The sequence below is a fragment of the Ranitomeya variabilis genome, chromosome 1 (assembly GCF_051348905.1).
Source record: "Ranitomeya variabilis isolate aRanVar5 chromosome 1, aRanVar5.hap1, whole genome shotgun sequence".
NCBI lineage: Eukaryota > Metazoa > Chordata > Amphibia > Anura > Dendrobatidae > Ranitomeya > Ranitomeya variabilis.
In genome coordinates this window covers 303,601,941-303,617,356 of record NC_135232.1, presented here as the reverse complement: position 1 = coordinate 303,617,356, position 15,416 = coordinate 303,601,941, and the positions used below count along the sequence as shown (strand labels likewise).

Genomic DNA, 15,416 nt, shown 5'->3' with positions numbered 1-15,416 from the left:
AAATGTAAAAAAAAAACACATTCTCACCTCTATCAAAAGTATACACTTTGCTCTTGATTTCATAGGAAGAAACTCTGCATACAGTGTCACTCTGGTCAATAAAAAAAAAAAAAAAAAAAGAGAGAGGTGTAGATTTAAGGTTTATTCAGACTATGTGGTCAAATCACATATGACATCTGTTCCTGCGGTGGACGCACTACAGATTGAAAATCAAGAGTTTAGACTGTTACTTCCACTTAATTTGCATCATAAACAGTTATTGGCTACATAGGAAAATGTCATTAAAAATGAAAAAAAATGAGATGTAATAAAATAATAAAAATGTTTTATTTAGAAAATACAGAATAAACTAGAAATAAAATCCATACTCAATATTTTGATAAGGTATTATTCAAAAGCAGATCAATAGCATACTTACGACTGAGGGACACCTCCAATTCCAAAACCAACTAATCCCCTAAGTACAATAATCCAGCTGTAGACAGGCGCAAATGCACTGAGGATTCCATAATACAATGTCCAAAATACACTGATCTTCAGACCCTGGAAAGAAATGGCACCAGCAGTTGTCAAAAAAGGATAATCCCAATAGAATTTGATCAAAACATTAACTAATTACCAAATGACCCGACTGTATGACTTACGGTTTTCCTACCATACTGGTCTGAGAGATTTCCCCAAAGGGATGAGCTGGACATCATCCCAATAAACACGACCTGTTGAGAAAGCAGAACACAAACATCAGCGATCTATGTGTCGCAGTGTCCTTTAAATCCCTTAAGGTGGCATCTTTCCACCGCAGGCCTGGAAGTAAAGTGACAGCTTTTAGTTGCTTATTTGCTAATCTATAATGAAGGGAATGAAAGTTTGCAATCAATTATGCAAATTAGAATTTTTATTTAATTTTGCATTTTATGTTATCATCATAAAGTGTCATCCCAAGAAGAAGCCATTCTATAAAGCATAAAGCAAATCTACATACAGTTTAAATGGCCACATTCATAGTGGGCGACAGCATACGTACTGTAACTAGCACAACGGATTGAGATTTTTAGTAAAGAAACATGTTTAGCTGCCTATAGATTTGAGGGTTGACACGACACAAAGAAAAAATTGATATGTTTTATTATTACTTTTTAAGACACAGTCAAAAATTCAATTACCAAGGGCATTGTAGTATAAATTTATCACAGAGCCACTGCAGCTAACAGTTTTATATTCAATAACTGCGCCAGCAGAGCTTTGTGCTTACACAGGATAAGAGCAAGTCCTCAGGCGCATATTACGTCAATGCAACACCTGGAATTAGATCCAAGAAGTGGTCAGTGCATCTGCTTACCGATGTGAGCAGAGCAACCTGCCAACTGGGTAATCTCCATTCACAGTGGAGCTGTGGAGCCAGGATACTAAGAATCATCATTTCCATTGCATCTGCCATCTACATAAATCAAGAGGCAAAGGATTAAAGAGAAAGATGCATCAAGAAGGACAAACAGAGAGACCACCAAGAAAAAGTGGCAACAAAGTCACATAGAAATATCAAAGATAAAATCTATGAATATTGATCAATATTGAGAAACTAATATTGTTTATGGACAGAACGTTACAATAGAAGACTCTTTTACCACAACTTGGAACCCATTCACAAACTTTGCACATGTAGCACAGTTCAGGTCTTGCATCTTCTTACCATTGCCTTTTACACATTAAGTATTTATTTGTAAAACAGAAAGGCATGTATGCATATCACATACTCGCGCCCGCAGCTCCTGGCACCAGAAAATGTTCACAGCACTCAATGTACGTAATGTGAGGATTCAAAAGTCTGCAGTCACATAGCGTGACTGCGGACTTGTAACCTCAGGCTGGACAATTCCTTGCTGGATACTGTGCTAGTGAGGAGCTTGCTGTGACATGACTCAAAGGCACACAGGTATTTGCCAAGGCATTAGGCATGTCAATGTGCATCTATATAATGGTTGGTAGCTTGGAACACTTAGGTGAAGCATTAGCCTATGTATGCTCCTTGTGAGAGCCTCTCTTGGGGATCGCAGTTCCTTTTCAGAGGTTCTAGTTAGTCGCTGGGAGTCTAACAACAGAAGCGACTGCAGAACTGTGAGGCCTTGGACGTGTGTGGAGAACAGAGTCTCCTTGTGGCAGGAGTTCATGGCAGGTGGAGATCGGCATCTCAGTCATGTTTGTGAGACCATGGCTTCACACCCTGTGAGCCACTTTCAACTTTGAATGCTGGTTGCGAGTCACATGTCAAAAATATATTAAACTAAAAAATAAGAAATCATGAGTTTGCAGATATGTTACTATTACATTTGGTAAAACGGTATTCTACCATTCAACATGGCATGGTGGCATCTTTCTGCAATATTGTGTGGATGTTGTTTTGTACCCAGTGCCATATTTAGGGATCTTTGACAAGCCACTTCATAGGGACCAATACAATAGATGAATGAAAGATAAATATTCATCATTTACAGTGTTGGCACGATTGAAATTGTTCCAGAAAATGAAGATTTCTCCCATAAAATGATTGCAGTTATACAAGTTTTGTTATACACATATTTATTTCCTTTGTGTGTTTTGAAACAACATAAAAAATTTAGAAAAAAAGGCAAATTGGGCATAATTTCACACAAACCCCCCAAAAGGGCACAATTGTTGGCATTTTTCCAAAATTGGGGGTAAACAACTTAGTTTCAAGCATGTGATGCTTGTTTAAACTCACCTGTGACAAGTAACAGGTTTGGGCAATATGAAAATCACAACTGAAACCAGATAAAAAGGGGAGAAGTTGACTCAACCTTTGCACTGTGTGTCTGTGTGGGCCACACTAAGAATGTAGAACAGAAAGAAGAGATGGTAACTACCTGAAGACTTGAAAACCAAAATTGTTGATAAATATCAAAAATAGCAAGGTTAAAAAATCTTGATGTTCCTTTGTCCACAGGGCGCAACATAATCAAGAAGTTTACAACCCATGGCACAGTAGCTAATCTCCTTGGATGTGGATGGCAGACAAAAAATGATAAAAGGTTGAAACGCAGGAGTGTCCGGATGGTGGATGAGTAGCCCCAATCAAGCTCTCCTACAGGCTAAGGGTGTATCAGTGTCAGCAAGAACTATCTGTCGACATGTGAATTAAATTAAACGCAATGGCAGGAGACCCAGGAGGACCCCACTGCTGACACAGAGACATAAAAAAGCTAGACTGCAGTTTGCCAAAATGTAAGTGAGTAAACCAAAATCCTTCCTGAAAAGCATCTTGTGGACAGATGAGACCAAGATAGAGCTTTTTGGTAAAGCATATCATTCAAATGTTTAGAAAGCTAAGTTTGACCCCAAGCATACTTCAAGAAGCACCCAGAAATGGATGGAAACAATGCGCTGGAGAGATCTGAAGTGATCAGCAATGAGCCTGGATCTAAATCCCATTGAACACCTGTGGAAAAATCTTAAAATTGCTGTTGGGAGAAGACGTCCTTCAAATATGAGAGACCTGGAGCAGTTTGCAAAAGAAGCGTGGTGCAAAATTCCAGTTGAGAGGTGTAAGAAGCATGTTGATAGTTATAGGAAGTGATTGATTGCAGCTATTTATTCCTAAAGTATGCAACCAAATATTAGGTTGAGGGAGCCAATAATTTTGTCTTGGCCATTTTCGGGGTTTTGTGTGAAATTATGTCCAATTTGCCTTTTTTGCCTCAATTTGCCTTACAAAACAAGTATAATAACAATAATTTTCTGGGAGAAGTACTTCATTTTCTGGAACATTTTCAGGTTCAAAATAAACAATATATTATTTATGTCTTTAAAAATAAGGCACTTTCTTTAAATGCAGTTGAATTTAGTACTGTGATATAACAGTTACTTGCCCAGGCCAGTCCAGTGAGGATTGACAGTTTCCACTGGAATTTCCCAAATCCAATAGCTTCCACGGCATCTTCCACCATAAATGTGTCTGTGAGGGAGAATAAAGCAGACTCCGAGTGAAGGCATTGACTACTAAACAGAAGGAAGCAATGATTTATCCCTGTCAACTGATTAAGTAAATCTGTTGAACACAAGACTTTAGGTAGAATTTATCAAGGGCTGTGCAAAAGAATTTTGACTTTAAAAAGTCTTTAATTTTGATAAAAACCTGTATTATATGAGCATCTTCACATTTATCTGATTTATGTCATTCTCACCAATTGTTTTAAAAGTGGAATAGGTTTAATCTTAATAAATCCCAGTTTGCTTCATAGCATAAATCATATTTTGTGCAAAATAATTACAATCAAGGATTTTGATTTTTTTTCTACTCATATTCTACCACATGTTTTGATTACTTTTTCTACACGGCTGTCACTATCAATGAACTTGGTATTCATATAAAAGGCATTATCATTGTATCACATGTACAGATGCCAGAAAATGTAAGTGGACCCTTTGGAATTACCTATACTTCTGCATTGATTATTAGTAAAATGTGATCTTATTGTTATGTAAGACGCAATTATGGACAAACCCAAAGTAACTAAACTAATAGCACACAAACGTTTGTACTCTTCATGTCTTTTATTGAGCACATTCCATAAACATCCACTTTGCAAGGACATAAAGTAAGCAAACATCTATGTTATTAACTTCTCTAATAGCCAATTGGAAAACAGTGCTTCAGTTAAGGAGTTTAGGAATGTGGGTATTGTGCCCATAATAAAAAGGCACACACTGACACATCTGTTCTTCTCAAGAAAAATTGGTTTGAGTGAGCCATGCCTTGATGCAAACAACAATCTGAACACCTCAGAAGATGTGTTATAGAGACACAAGGATCTAAAAAAAAGGCTACAAAAGCATTGCTAAAGCCTAAGGTGTACATAAAATAGTCTAATAGTGGAAAAAAATCAGACCTGTTGCTATTATCCCTAAAAGTGGTTGTCCTGTTAAGATCACTCCAAGAGCACAATTGGTAATTCTGAAATTGAGAGAAATAATTTGAGAATAATAGCAAACACCTACTGAAGACTCTACAAAGTGCAAAAACCTCTGTTCATGTGTCCATTATTAGAAAAAGTCAAAGAATAGTGTTTGTGAAAGGACACCAGAAAAGAAGCAGTTGCTGTCCAAAAGAAAAAGGTCTACTGCCCTAGACCACCTGTATGTTGCATAATACTTGTTGGAAAATGTTCTATGAACAGTTGAGACAAAATATGAACAACTATATGTTTGGGCATTAGAACAATGTACATGAATACCAAGACCTCATCCCAAATGTGAAGCCTAGTGTAGGAGGCATCATGGTTTGGGGCCACCTTTTGTTAACTCACAGACAGAAGTAGCAGAGGCATGGAGTAAATTATTCTGCAGTATTGAGCAGTGTAGCTGTGAATCCAGCACTGGATTAAGCTACGTAGAATCCACACTATCTGTTTCTCTGCCTGTCACTATGCTCCGCTCTCCCCTCTCCTATCGATTGACTTAAATATGTCGTGTAACATGGCACCTCACTGTGCAGTCAGTCATCTTATAAAGCGAATTATGAGTTCAGAAAGCATGGGGAGGGTAACAAGTTCTCATAAGTGGAGAAAGAAGGACATTTCTCTGAAAAGACATAATATGAATTTCTTATATTCACCTTTACTACTGATTTATGGAAAGTTTGTTGAAAGTACAGTTCCCATTTAAGTGGGAACACTTTGAAAAGCTATTACACAGCCATACTGACATGGATATTCAAATTAACCATACCAGGTTAATGTAAAAAAACAAGAGCTCTCACAGCTCCATTCACAAAAAAATAAAAGTTACATTTCTCATAAAAAAAAACAAAAAAAAAATGTTTTCTACTAAATTTCAGGACATCTTTTTTTTAACATAAATTAAAAAAAAACTGTGAAAGTTCTGTATCACCATAATCGAACTGACCTAAAAAATTGTCCACAGGTCACATTTAGCATACAATGAATGTGGTTAAAAAAATCAAACAAACATAAAACAATGGCAGAATTGCATTTTTTTCATAATTTCGTCCCACTTGAAAAATGTTTCCCATTTTTCAATAGACAATATGGTAAAATGAAAAACGTCAACTCTTCGCAAAAAAACAAGCCCTCATACGACTTTCTTGATGGAAAAATAAAAGTTACAGCAAAAAAGATATTGTGAAATCTTCAGAGATTGTGGCATCACCTTAAGAGGGGTGTAAATACAAAGTATCCCAGAAATACTCCTCAACTGTGTGAGGATTATCTGCAGCTATATAAAATGCTTTGTGGGGTGATTGTTCCTAAAGGAGATTGATGTTGGCGCTGCTAAATAATGCAGGATTATGATAGAAGTTTTATTTATTGTGTTTAGATTGATTTATATAATAAGAGGGAATCCAGTCGAAATGTCTTTCTGTAGGTCATGTATACGTTTAGAGTACATGACGAAGACTGTAATCTTGGAACATAGACACATTTAATTACTACTGGTTACATACAAAACATCTTAGTGGCAAAGTAGAGTTCCTACCATCAGTAGGGTTGGCAAATTCCTTTGGCACTGTGGTTCCATCTTCTAGCTCCACTGCTTCCAAATCTGTGCGGACTGGTACAATTTGAATTTCATGCTCCCCAGAGATGTTGTCCTCTTCTGATCTGGCACTTTCTCCAGTTCGACGGAATTTGACAACACTGTAAAGAGAATCTTTAGTAAATTTTTTGAAACTCGAGGTCCAACTTTTCCTTTTTTTTGCTGTGAGTCATCTATTGCTAATTTGGATAATACATTGTTTGAGAGTTTTTCAGTATTGTTCTTAAAAAGGATGTCTGGTTTAGAAATCAAATTTTAAAGTACATGTAACTCATGATTGTATTCTGAGGCGGTTGTTTGAGACTTCTTCTAATGGGCCCCCTACATGTTAGATAGTCATTGGCCAAACAACAGCTATCTCTCCTGACTCCTCGCATACACAGGAACACCCGGCTACGAACGCCTTTGTTCTTTATAAGTGAGCTGCTGCCAGACCCCTCTGGTAGCAATTATCTAAGAAGCAAACAAAAGGATTGGCCATTGAAATTCAAAATGTAGGATCTCTTTCTCAACATTATCTGTTGAAGGAGAGTCAGGAGGCCTCCATACACATTACACTTTTTGCCAATTCTTATTTTGCCAACTTCAGCCCTACCTTTTCTGTGAACCTCACAGACAATTGAGACTTAGCAAGTGTGTATATAGTATGCCGATATATTGTAGAAGATGAGAGAAATGTGCCCTGCTGATCTGTTTAACTCACTGAAAAGTATAGAACTTTAAACAATTCTATCCACTTCAGAGAATTAATAGATCTATACCGGTTTTCTGTGCGTAATCAAGAATATTAACATCACTAGAAGTGAAATATCTAGTTAATGGTTAGAAATTGTAATGAAAAAGATTTTAGAAAGCTTCAGATAACTTATTGTACAATTTACATAAAAGAAAAACCCAAATCCTTAAAATGTACCTTTCATTTATATTAACTTTTCAGAATAAGTTGTCATATGTGTACATGAGTAATAAAACATTATGTGGCCATGTTATGTATCCTGTAAGCTTTATCTCCAATTTTCAGTTATCTTTGACCTACTCCATGTACACTAGCTGCTATGGTGCTTCCCATAGACGGAACATATAGAGAGATGGATTCCTGCTCCTCTTTCTATGTAGCACACAGATATCAGCAGCAACTGAATAGAAACTATTACACAGCAGTATTGAGCAGTGTGGCTGTGAATCTTATATTTTCTAAAAGCTGAAACAGAATTGACCTGTGTTTGCCTGTTCTCTCACTATGTTCATTGTGATCCTCACTCTTTTCTGCTCTCTCCATAGACTTTTAAAGGATAATTCTGTGAGGTGGCAGTCAATCTTGCTTTCAGCAAGATTGGTTTGAGATGTTTTTCAGAGTGTGTTATGAGCTAAGGAGGAAGAAAAGTGTCTCATAAGTGGAGGAAGAAGAACCTCCAGTTGTTCAGAAAAATTATTACATTGGCCCTTCTGTGTCTCAGTTTTTTGTCTCTGGCACTATGGAATGTAATATGATTGTACCACACTGTAAACCACAGCTGTTCCTGAGTGCAAAATTGTTAATGAAAGAGATTGATAAAACAGTTATTCTGCACACTCCTGTACTATAACAATTTTGGTGTATAAAGGGGGTATACTTTAAAGGGGTATTCCCATCTCCAAGATCCTATGCAAACATACTGTATAGTAGGTGTAATAATAACAATATTAGCAAATACCTCCAATTAGAAATGTAGTATAGTGTGACTACACAGCATTTTATCTTAATTAGCCAGACATGTATTTTCAGCAAACCAGGAGGAATGACTTTTGAATTTATGTGTTTTTTATTCAGTTGGTCAAGAGTCTGAAATGTTGACTCTTCTTGCAGGTTAAAATTATATTTTTGAATGGCTAATGTTTGCGTCTGATATCAGATCCTGCAACTTATTGTCTGGTATCTTTGTAAAACAGTCATGCAGGGTCATTGAACAATTAAGTTTGCTGATATGCTGATTACACATTGTCCTGGCCAGCTAGTTTGTTGACTTGCAAAACACAGGAGGAAAAACTATGGAAATAGATTACATAATCAAACAATGCGAGTTGGTCTCATCATCATTCTTCCCCTTTACCCATGAATGCTAGCTTGAAGGACATTTGTTAACTATAAAAAGAATAGATACCTCCATATACAGAAATACATCCAGAGATCCAAAAAAATAGAAACTCAGTCTCTACAGGACAGCAGCCAAGACATCATGGCTCCATCACGAGGGGCACAGATTTGTCATTCTACAGGATGCCAGCTTAGGGGACCATGGTCCTGGCTGAAAGAATACAGATCTGCTCCACTGACCACCTCTGAAGAATGGATACATTTGGAGTAGTTGGGATTTAAATCCAATGGTCACCTGAGCCCCCATGAATATCTTTTGTGAAAGCCAGGGTTGGGAGAAGCCGGTCACCTGGCTCCATGGATATGTTCAGAGAAGCCAGATTGTGACCCTCCGGTCAACTGGCCTTGTACCTCAATGGACTGTCATCTTCCTAAGCTTGTCGTTACCTCCTCTCTGTGTGCGTGCCACAGGTGGGGTAGTCAGCCCTGGAGGCTCTGAAGTAACAGCTCCTCTTATTCTGGCGAGTCAGCGGAAGGCTGAGACTCCATAATTTGCACCATCTTGGGTATATTCTGGAGCTGTTCTATGTGTTATTTGCCTCTTTTTGTGGTTCAATAAAGCATTGCCACACTCTTTTACTCTCAACCTGTGTTGTTTGAGTAGTAATATGCCCATGGGAAAAGGAGAGCAGGTATTTGGTGGGATGATCCCTGGTCCATGTGGTTTCAGCTAGCGGACCAGAGAACATGCTGACCTCAGTGTCTCCATATATAATTTTTTTTAATTCACTATATCTCTTTCCTTATGCGCAGGCATTACAGGACCTTAGGTATCCATGGTTACAACCACTGATATAGTGACAGTTAGTTAGTTAGTTGATAGTGGTCGTAACCATGGATACCTAACGTCCTGCAATGCCTGCACATGAGGAAAGAGAAATAGTTTAAGAATATACTACATTTCTAATTGGAGGTATTTGCTAATATTATTATCATTATTATACCTACTATCTATTGGGATAGGATTGTGGAGATGGGAATACCTAATTATGTAGCCATTTGAAATCCAGTAAATCTGGTTCTTAGGACTAATAAAAATGCTTGCATAAATGGCACTCATATATACAGATTTATGCCACACACAAGATGCAGATACAACTCAAAATAGAAGGCACAGCAGTAATGAAAGGAGAAATTAAAACTAGAGAAAAGCAAAAGTTAAGAACTGTCCCAGTTTGATTTCACTTCTTTAAAAAAACTCTTTGGTAAATGAACCTCTTCACTTGCTTTTGACAACTCCACTACTTTTAATTAGACCAGCACTAATTTCTATAAATCCCTCAAATGGCATTTGTAATCTATTGTACTTACGAAGGAATGAACTGAACTAAAAAGGGTTCATTATTAGTAACATTATTCACCTTTAAGAAGGCACAGTGATCAATACGGTATAAAAAATAAATGAGTACACGGTTCATTCAAACATAGAAGCAATTCTTACATCTTTCTATAGTTGCTGAAAGGCTGTTCACACAGAAGTGGAAAATATCTAACCAGCCTTTATGTGCTGGCGCATAATATCTGATCTGCTTGTGAAATGGTGAAGGCCGTGAACCAATATGTTCAGAACATTCTTTACAAACATTACAGAAATATTCTGATTTTAGTATGGTACTAGTTCAGCAGTCAGAGAACTTCATACTTGCTTTGTTTCATTTGTAGATAGAAAAAATCAGCAGCAAACAAAAGACTGAAACACAGGGAAAAGGAATAGACATATCTATAGAGGGAACATAGGATGCAGTTGCATCTGAGCTTTGGCATCTTAGAATAAGTTCACACATCCAAAAACCGCATCAAAACCATTTTTAAGGGTGATTTTTTATGCAACTTTAGTGCATGGAGCATTTGTCTGCTTCAATCGATTCTGTCTGCAGATTTCACATACTTTTTTCCAAACAGAAACACTTCAAGAAGTGACTCATGGTCAAAAATAGCACCATGTACTATAGGTATGTTTTTCCCATTGAAGTCAATACACAGCTTAGGGCAAGTTCAAACAAAGTTTTCTGACCTACATACTTATGTCTGAAACATCCACGTAAAAAAAAAGGTAAAAAAAAACAAGTCACTTTTTCTGCTTCACTTGACTCAGCAGTCGAATTTGAAGCATTATTGAAGGCAGAATACTTAAAAAATGTACATATTGCTTATTTTCCCACACTGAAAACAGGACCATGTGCATTATAAAAGTGTCTTTGCATTGAAAACAATAGGAAGCTTACTCAGGCTGGTTTCACATTTGCGTTTTTTGCCGCAGCGTTTTTCCGCAAAAAAACGCATGCGTTTTTTTCCTATGTTTAACATTAAAAACGCATGCGTTTTTTTTGCATGCGGTTTGCCGCGTTTGACAACGCATGCGTTTTTTCCATGCTTGCGTTTGGTTGCAGAAATGCAACATGTAGTAATTTCTAGAGGCGTTTTCTTGCGGCAAAAAAAAGTATTTCTGTCTATGTAAACGCATGCGTTTTTAAGCACATGCGTTTGTTTGCGTTAAAAACGCATGCGTTTTTATAGAAAAAAACAAGACTACACACTGATAAGCCACCCCCCCACCATCAAGGTGATAAAGGGATCCAAACCCTAACCCTAACCCTACCCCTAAAGCTGGTAATTCAATTGCCGGCTTTTAATTTCTCCTGCCTAAACCCGACATGATATGAGACATGGTTTACATACAGTAAACCATGTCATATCCACCTTTTTTTTGCATATTCCACACTACTAATGTTAGTAGTGTGTATGTGCAAAATTTTGGTGCTGTAGCTATTAATTTTAAGGTTTAAATCGCAGAAAAAATTGGCGTGGGCTCCTGCGCAATTTTCTCTGCCAGAGTGGTAAAGCCAGTGACATCTGGAAGATGCGCCTATTCTGGCACTTGGCCACTCTCTTCCCACTCCCGTGTAGCGGTGGGATATGGGGTAATGAAGGGTTAATGTCACCTTGCTATTGTAAGGTGACATTAAGCCAGATTAATAATGGAGAGGCGTCAATGAACTGGAGCCTGGGAACTTTTTCCCACGCTCGACGTCATATGAGGACATCCAGCAGAGGTCGCATCACCGCGACTGAAGGTAACTATAGGTCATTGACCTACATTACCTTCATTCTCCGGGGTTTACAGGCAGGAGCACAGCTGCATTATAGCAGAGCTCCTGCCTGTAAAATATTTTTATTATTTTTAATTTGTTACAGATCGAGGGTCTTCAGGTGGATTGAGAGAGCAATAAAATATTACAACAACCTGTGTGTTTATTTCATTAAAATACTATGCAATATTGTGTGTGTGTTTTTTTTAACCATTTCATACAATTGGATTAATAATGGATAGGTGTCATAATTGACGCCTCTCCATTATTAATCTGGCTTAATGTCACCTTACAATAGCAAGGTGACATTAACCCTTCATTACCCCCATATCCCACCGCTACACGGGAGTGGGAAGAGAGTGGCCAAGTGCCAGAATAGGCGCATCTTCCAGATGTGCCTTTTCTGGGGTGGCTGGGGGCAGATGTTTTTAGCCAGGGGGGCCAATAACCATGGACCCTCTCTAGGCTATTAATATCTGCCCTCAGTCACTGGCTTTACCACTCTGGCGGAGAAAATTGCGCGGGAGCCCACGCCAATTTTTTCCGCGATTTAACCCTTAAATTTAATAGCTACAGCGCCGAAATTTTGCACATACACACTACTAACATTAGTAGTGTGGAATATGCAAAAAAAAGGGGGATATGACATGGTTTACTGTATGTAAACCATGTCTCATATCATGTCGGGTTTTTAGGCAGGAGAAATGAAAAGCCGGCAATTGAATTACCGGCTTTTCACATATATCGCGCTGAAGTAAATATAGCTTTTTCTATTTATATTGGGTTTTCTAGATGATTTTGATGATTGGCAGCTGTCACACACTTCTCAGCATGTGTTTCAAAAACGCAAATACAGGAAAAAACGCATGTAAATGCGGCAAAACGCCGCGTTTTTTTTCTGCATAAAAAAACGCATGCGTCTAAAAAACGCAGCGTTTGCACGCGTTTACATGCGTTTTTTCACCACATGCGTTTGCGTTAAAAACGTTGCATTTTTAAACGCAAATGTGAAACTAGCCTTAGTGAGTATTTGAAGCAGCTTTTGATGTGGTTTCAACAACAGTTACATAAGTGAACAAAAGTCCTATTAATCACATGTCACGGTACAGAGGCCTAAGAAAGACACACAAAGTCCTTGCAAGGTGCAACTTCTAGGTAAAAAATGGTCTTCCATGTTTCTTCACTCACCACCCTTTAAAAAAAGCAAGAGGACAAAGATATTATACAGTCAAGGCCAAAAGTTTTGAGACTGACACAAATGTTATTTTTCACAAAGTTTACGGCTTCAGTTTTTCTAGTGGAAATTAACTCTAGATTGTTATGATGAGTGTTCAGATAAATTGCAAATGTAATTTATCGAATCATCAACGACTTTTCCACATACATTATTGCCAATCATGATATCATGAACTTCAAATATTTTTACCTATCTTTCTTATCGTTACATAAAAATCCAGAGATTGTGAATTTTACAAATATTTTTTGTTTCATACTAAAACATTCAGCGAATTTGATATATATTCTTATCCATTTATTTAATCACTTATTTAGTTTATTATTCTGTAGTCTTTTTTTGTGTTTGTCCCAAAAGAAACCTCCCACATTCTTACTATGATTCTAACCATGCACCATATTTAAAAACAATGAATAGGTCTAACTGTCCCGAAGGCCTCACATAAGAGTCTCAACAGAAACGCCATACACATTTTGACTAAGAAGAGAAGTGAGAAGAGATTTTGGTGTTTGCACACAAGTGTTTCTGCACAGACTTGAGTTTCTTAACCCCTTCACCCCCAAGGGTGGTTTTGCACGTTATGGACCGGGCCAATTTTTACAATTCTGACCACTGTCCCTTTATGAGGTCATAACTCTGGAACGCTTCAACGGATCCTGGTGATTCTGACATTGTTTTCTCGTGACATATTGTACTTCATGATAGTGGTAAAATTTCTTTGATATTACCTGCGTTTATTTGTGAAAAAAATGGAAATTTGGCGAAAATTTTGAAAATTTCGCAATTTTCCAAATTTGAATTTTTATGCAATTAAATCACAGTGATATGTCACACAAAATACTTAATAAGTAACATTTCCCACATGTCTACTTTACATCAGCACCATTTTGGAACCAAAATTTTTTTTTGTTAGGGAGTTATAAGGGTTAAAAGTTGACCAGCAATTTCTCATTTTTACAACACCATTTTTTTTAGGGACCACATCTCATTTGAAGTCATTTTGAGGGGTCTATATGATAGAAAATACCCAAGTGTGACAACATTCTAAAAACTGCACCCCTCAAGGTGCTCAAACCCACATTCAAAAAGTTTATTAACCCTTCAGGTGTTTCACAGGAATTTTTGGAATGTTTAAATAAAAATGAACATTTAACTTTTTTTCACACAAAATTTACTTCAGCTCCAATTTGTTTTATTTTACCAAGGGTAACAGGAGAAAATGGACCCCAAAAGGTGTTTTACAATTTGTCCTGAGTACGCCGATACCCCATATGTAGGGGTAAACCACTGTTTGGGCGCATGACAGAGCTCGAAAGCGAAGGAGCGCCATTTGACTTTTCAATGCTAAATTTACTGGAATTGAGATGGGACGCCATGTTGCGTTTGGAGAGCCACTGATGTGCCTAAACATTGAATCCCCCCACAAGTGACACGATTTTGGAAAGTAGACCCCCTAAGGAACTTATCTAGATGTGTTGTGAGCACTTTGACCTACCAAGTGCTTCACAGAAGTTTATAATGCAGAACCGTAAAAATAAAAAATCATATTTTTTCACAAAAATGATCTTTTCGCCCCCAATTTTTTATTTTCCCAAGGGTAAGAGAAGAAATTGGACCCCAAAAGTTGTTGTGCAATTTGTCCTGAGTACGCTGATACCCCATATGTGGGGATAAACTACTGTTTGGGCGCATGGGAGAGCTCGGAAGGGAAGGAGCGCCGTTTGACTTTTCACTGCAAAATTGACAGGAATTGACATGGGACGCCATGTTGCGTTTGGAGAGCCCCTGATGTGCCTAAACATTGAAACCCCCAACAAGTGACACCATTTTGGAAAGTAGACCCCCTAAGGAACTTATCTAGATGTGTGGTGAGCACTTTGACCCACCAAGTGCTTCACAGAAGTTTATAATGCAGAACCGTAAAAATAAAAAATCATATTTTTTCACAAATATGAACTTTTCGCCCCCAATTTTTTATTTTCCAAAGGGTAAGAGAAGAAATTGGACCCCAAAAGTTGTTGTTCAATTTGTCCTGAGTACGCTGATACCCCATATGTGGGGGGGAACCACCGTTTGGGCGCATGGGAGGGCTCGGAAGGGATGGAGCGCCATTTGGAATGCAGACTTAGATGGAATGGTTTGCAGGCGTCACATTGCGTTTGCAGAGCCCCTAATGTACCTAAACAGTAAAACCCCCCACAAGTGACACCATTTTGGAAAGTAGACCCCCTAAGGAACTCATCTAGATGTGTTGTGAGAGCTTTGAACCCCCAAGTGTTTCACTACAGTCTATAACGGAGAGCCGTGCAAATAAAAAATATTTTTTTTCCACAAAAATTATTTTTTAGCCCCCAGTTTTGTATTTTTCCAAGGTTAACAGGAGAAATTA

The 15,416-nt window shown here is 37.8% G+C and overlaps 1 protein-coding gene across 2 annotated transcripts in view; it reads right to left on the bottom strand.

The window, feature by feature from the left end:
• Window positions 1-15,416, bottom strand: part of SVOP (SV2 related protein) — a 102,393-nt gene that overhangs the window by 41,841 nt on the left and 45,136 nt on the right. For both annotated transcript variants that reach the window (XM_077296095.1, XM_077296086.1), the window contains 6 exons: window positions 6,511-6,671; window positions 3,885-3,970; window positions 1,340-1,438; window positions 645-716; window positions 419-543; window positions 28-91 (listed from right to left, as the gene is read on the bottom strand). In XM_077296095.1, the coding sequence (XP_077152210.1) occupies window positions 28-91; window positions 419-543; window positions 645-716; window positions 1,340-1,438; window positions 3,885-3,970; window positions 6,511-6,671 (607 nt within the window). The remainder of the gene's footprint in view (window positions 1-27; window positions 92-418; window positions 544-644; window positions 717-1,339; window positions 1,439-3,884; window positions 3,971-6,510; window positions 6,672-15,416) is intronic.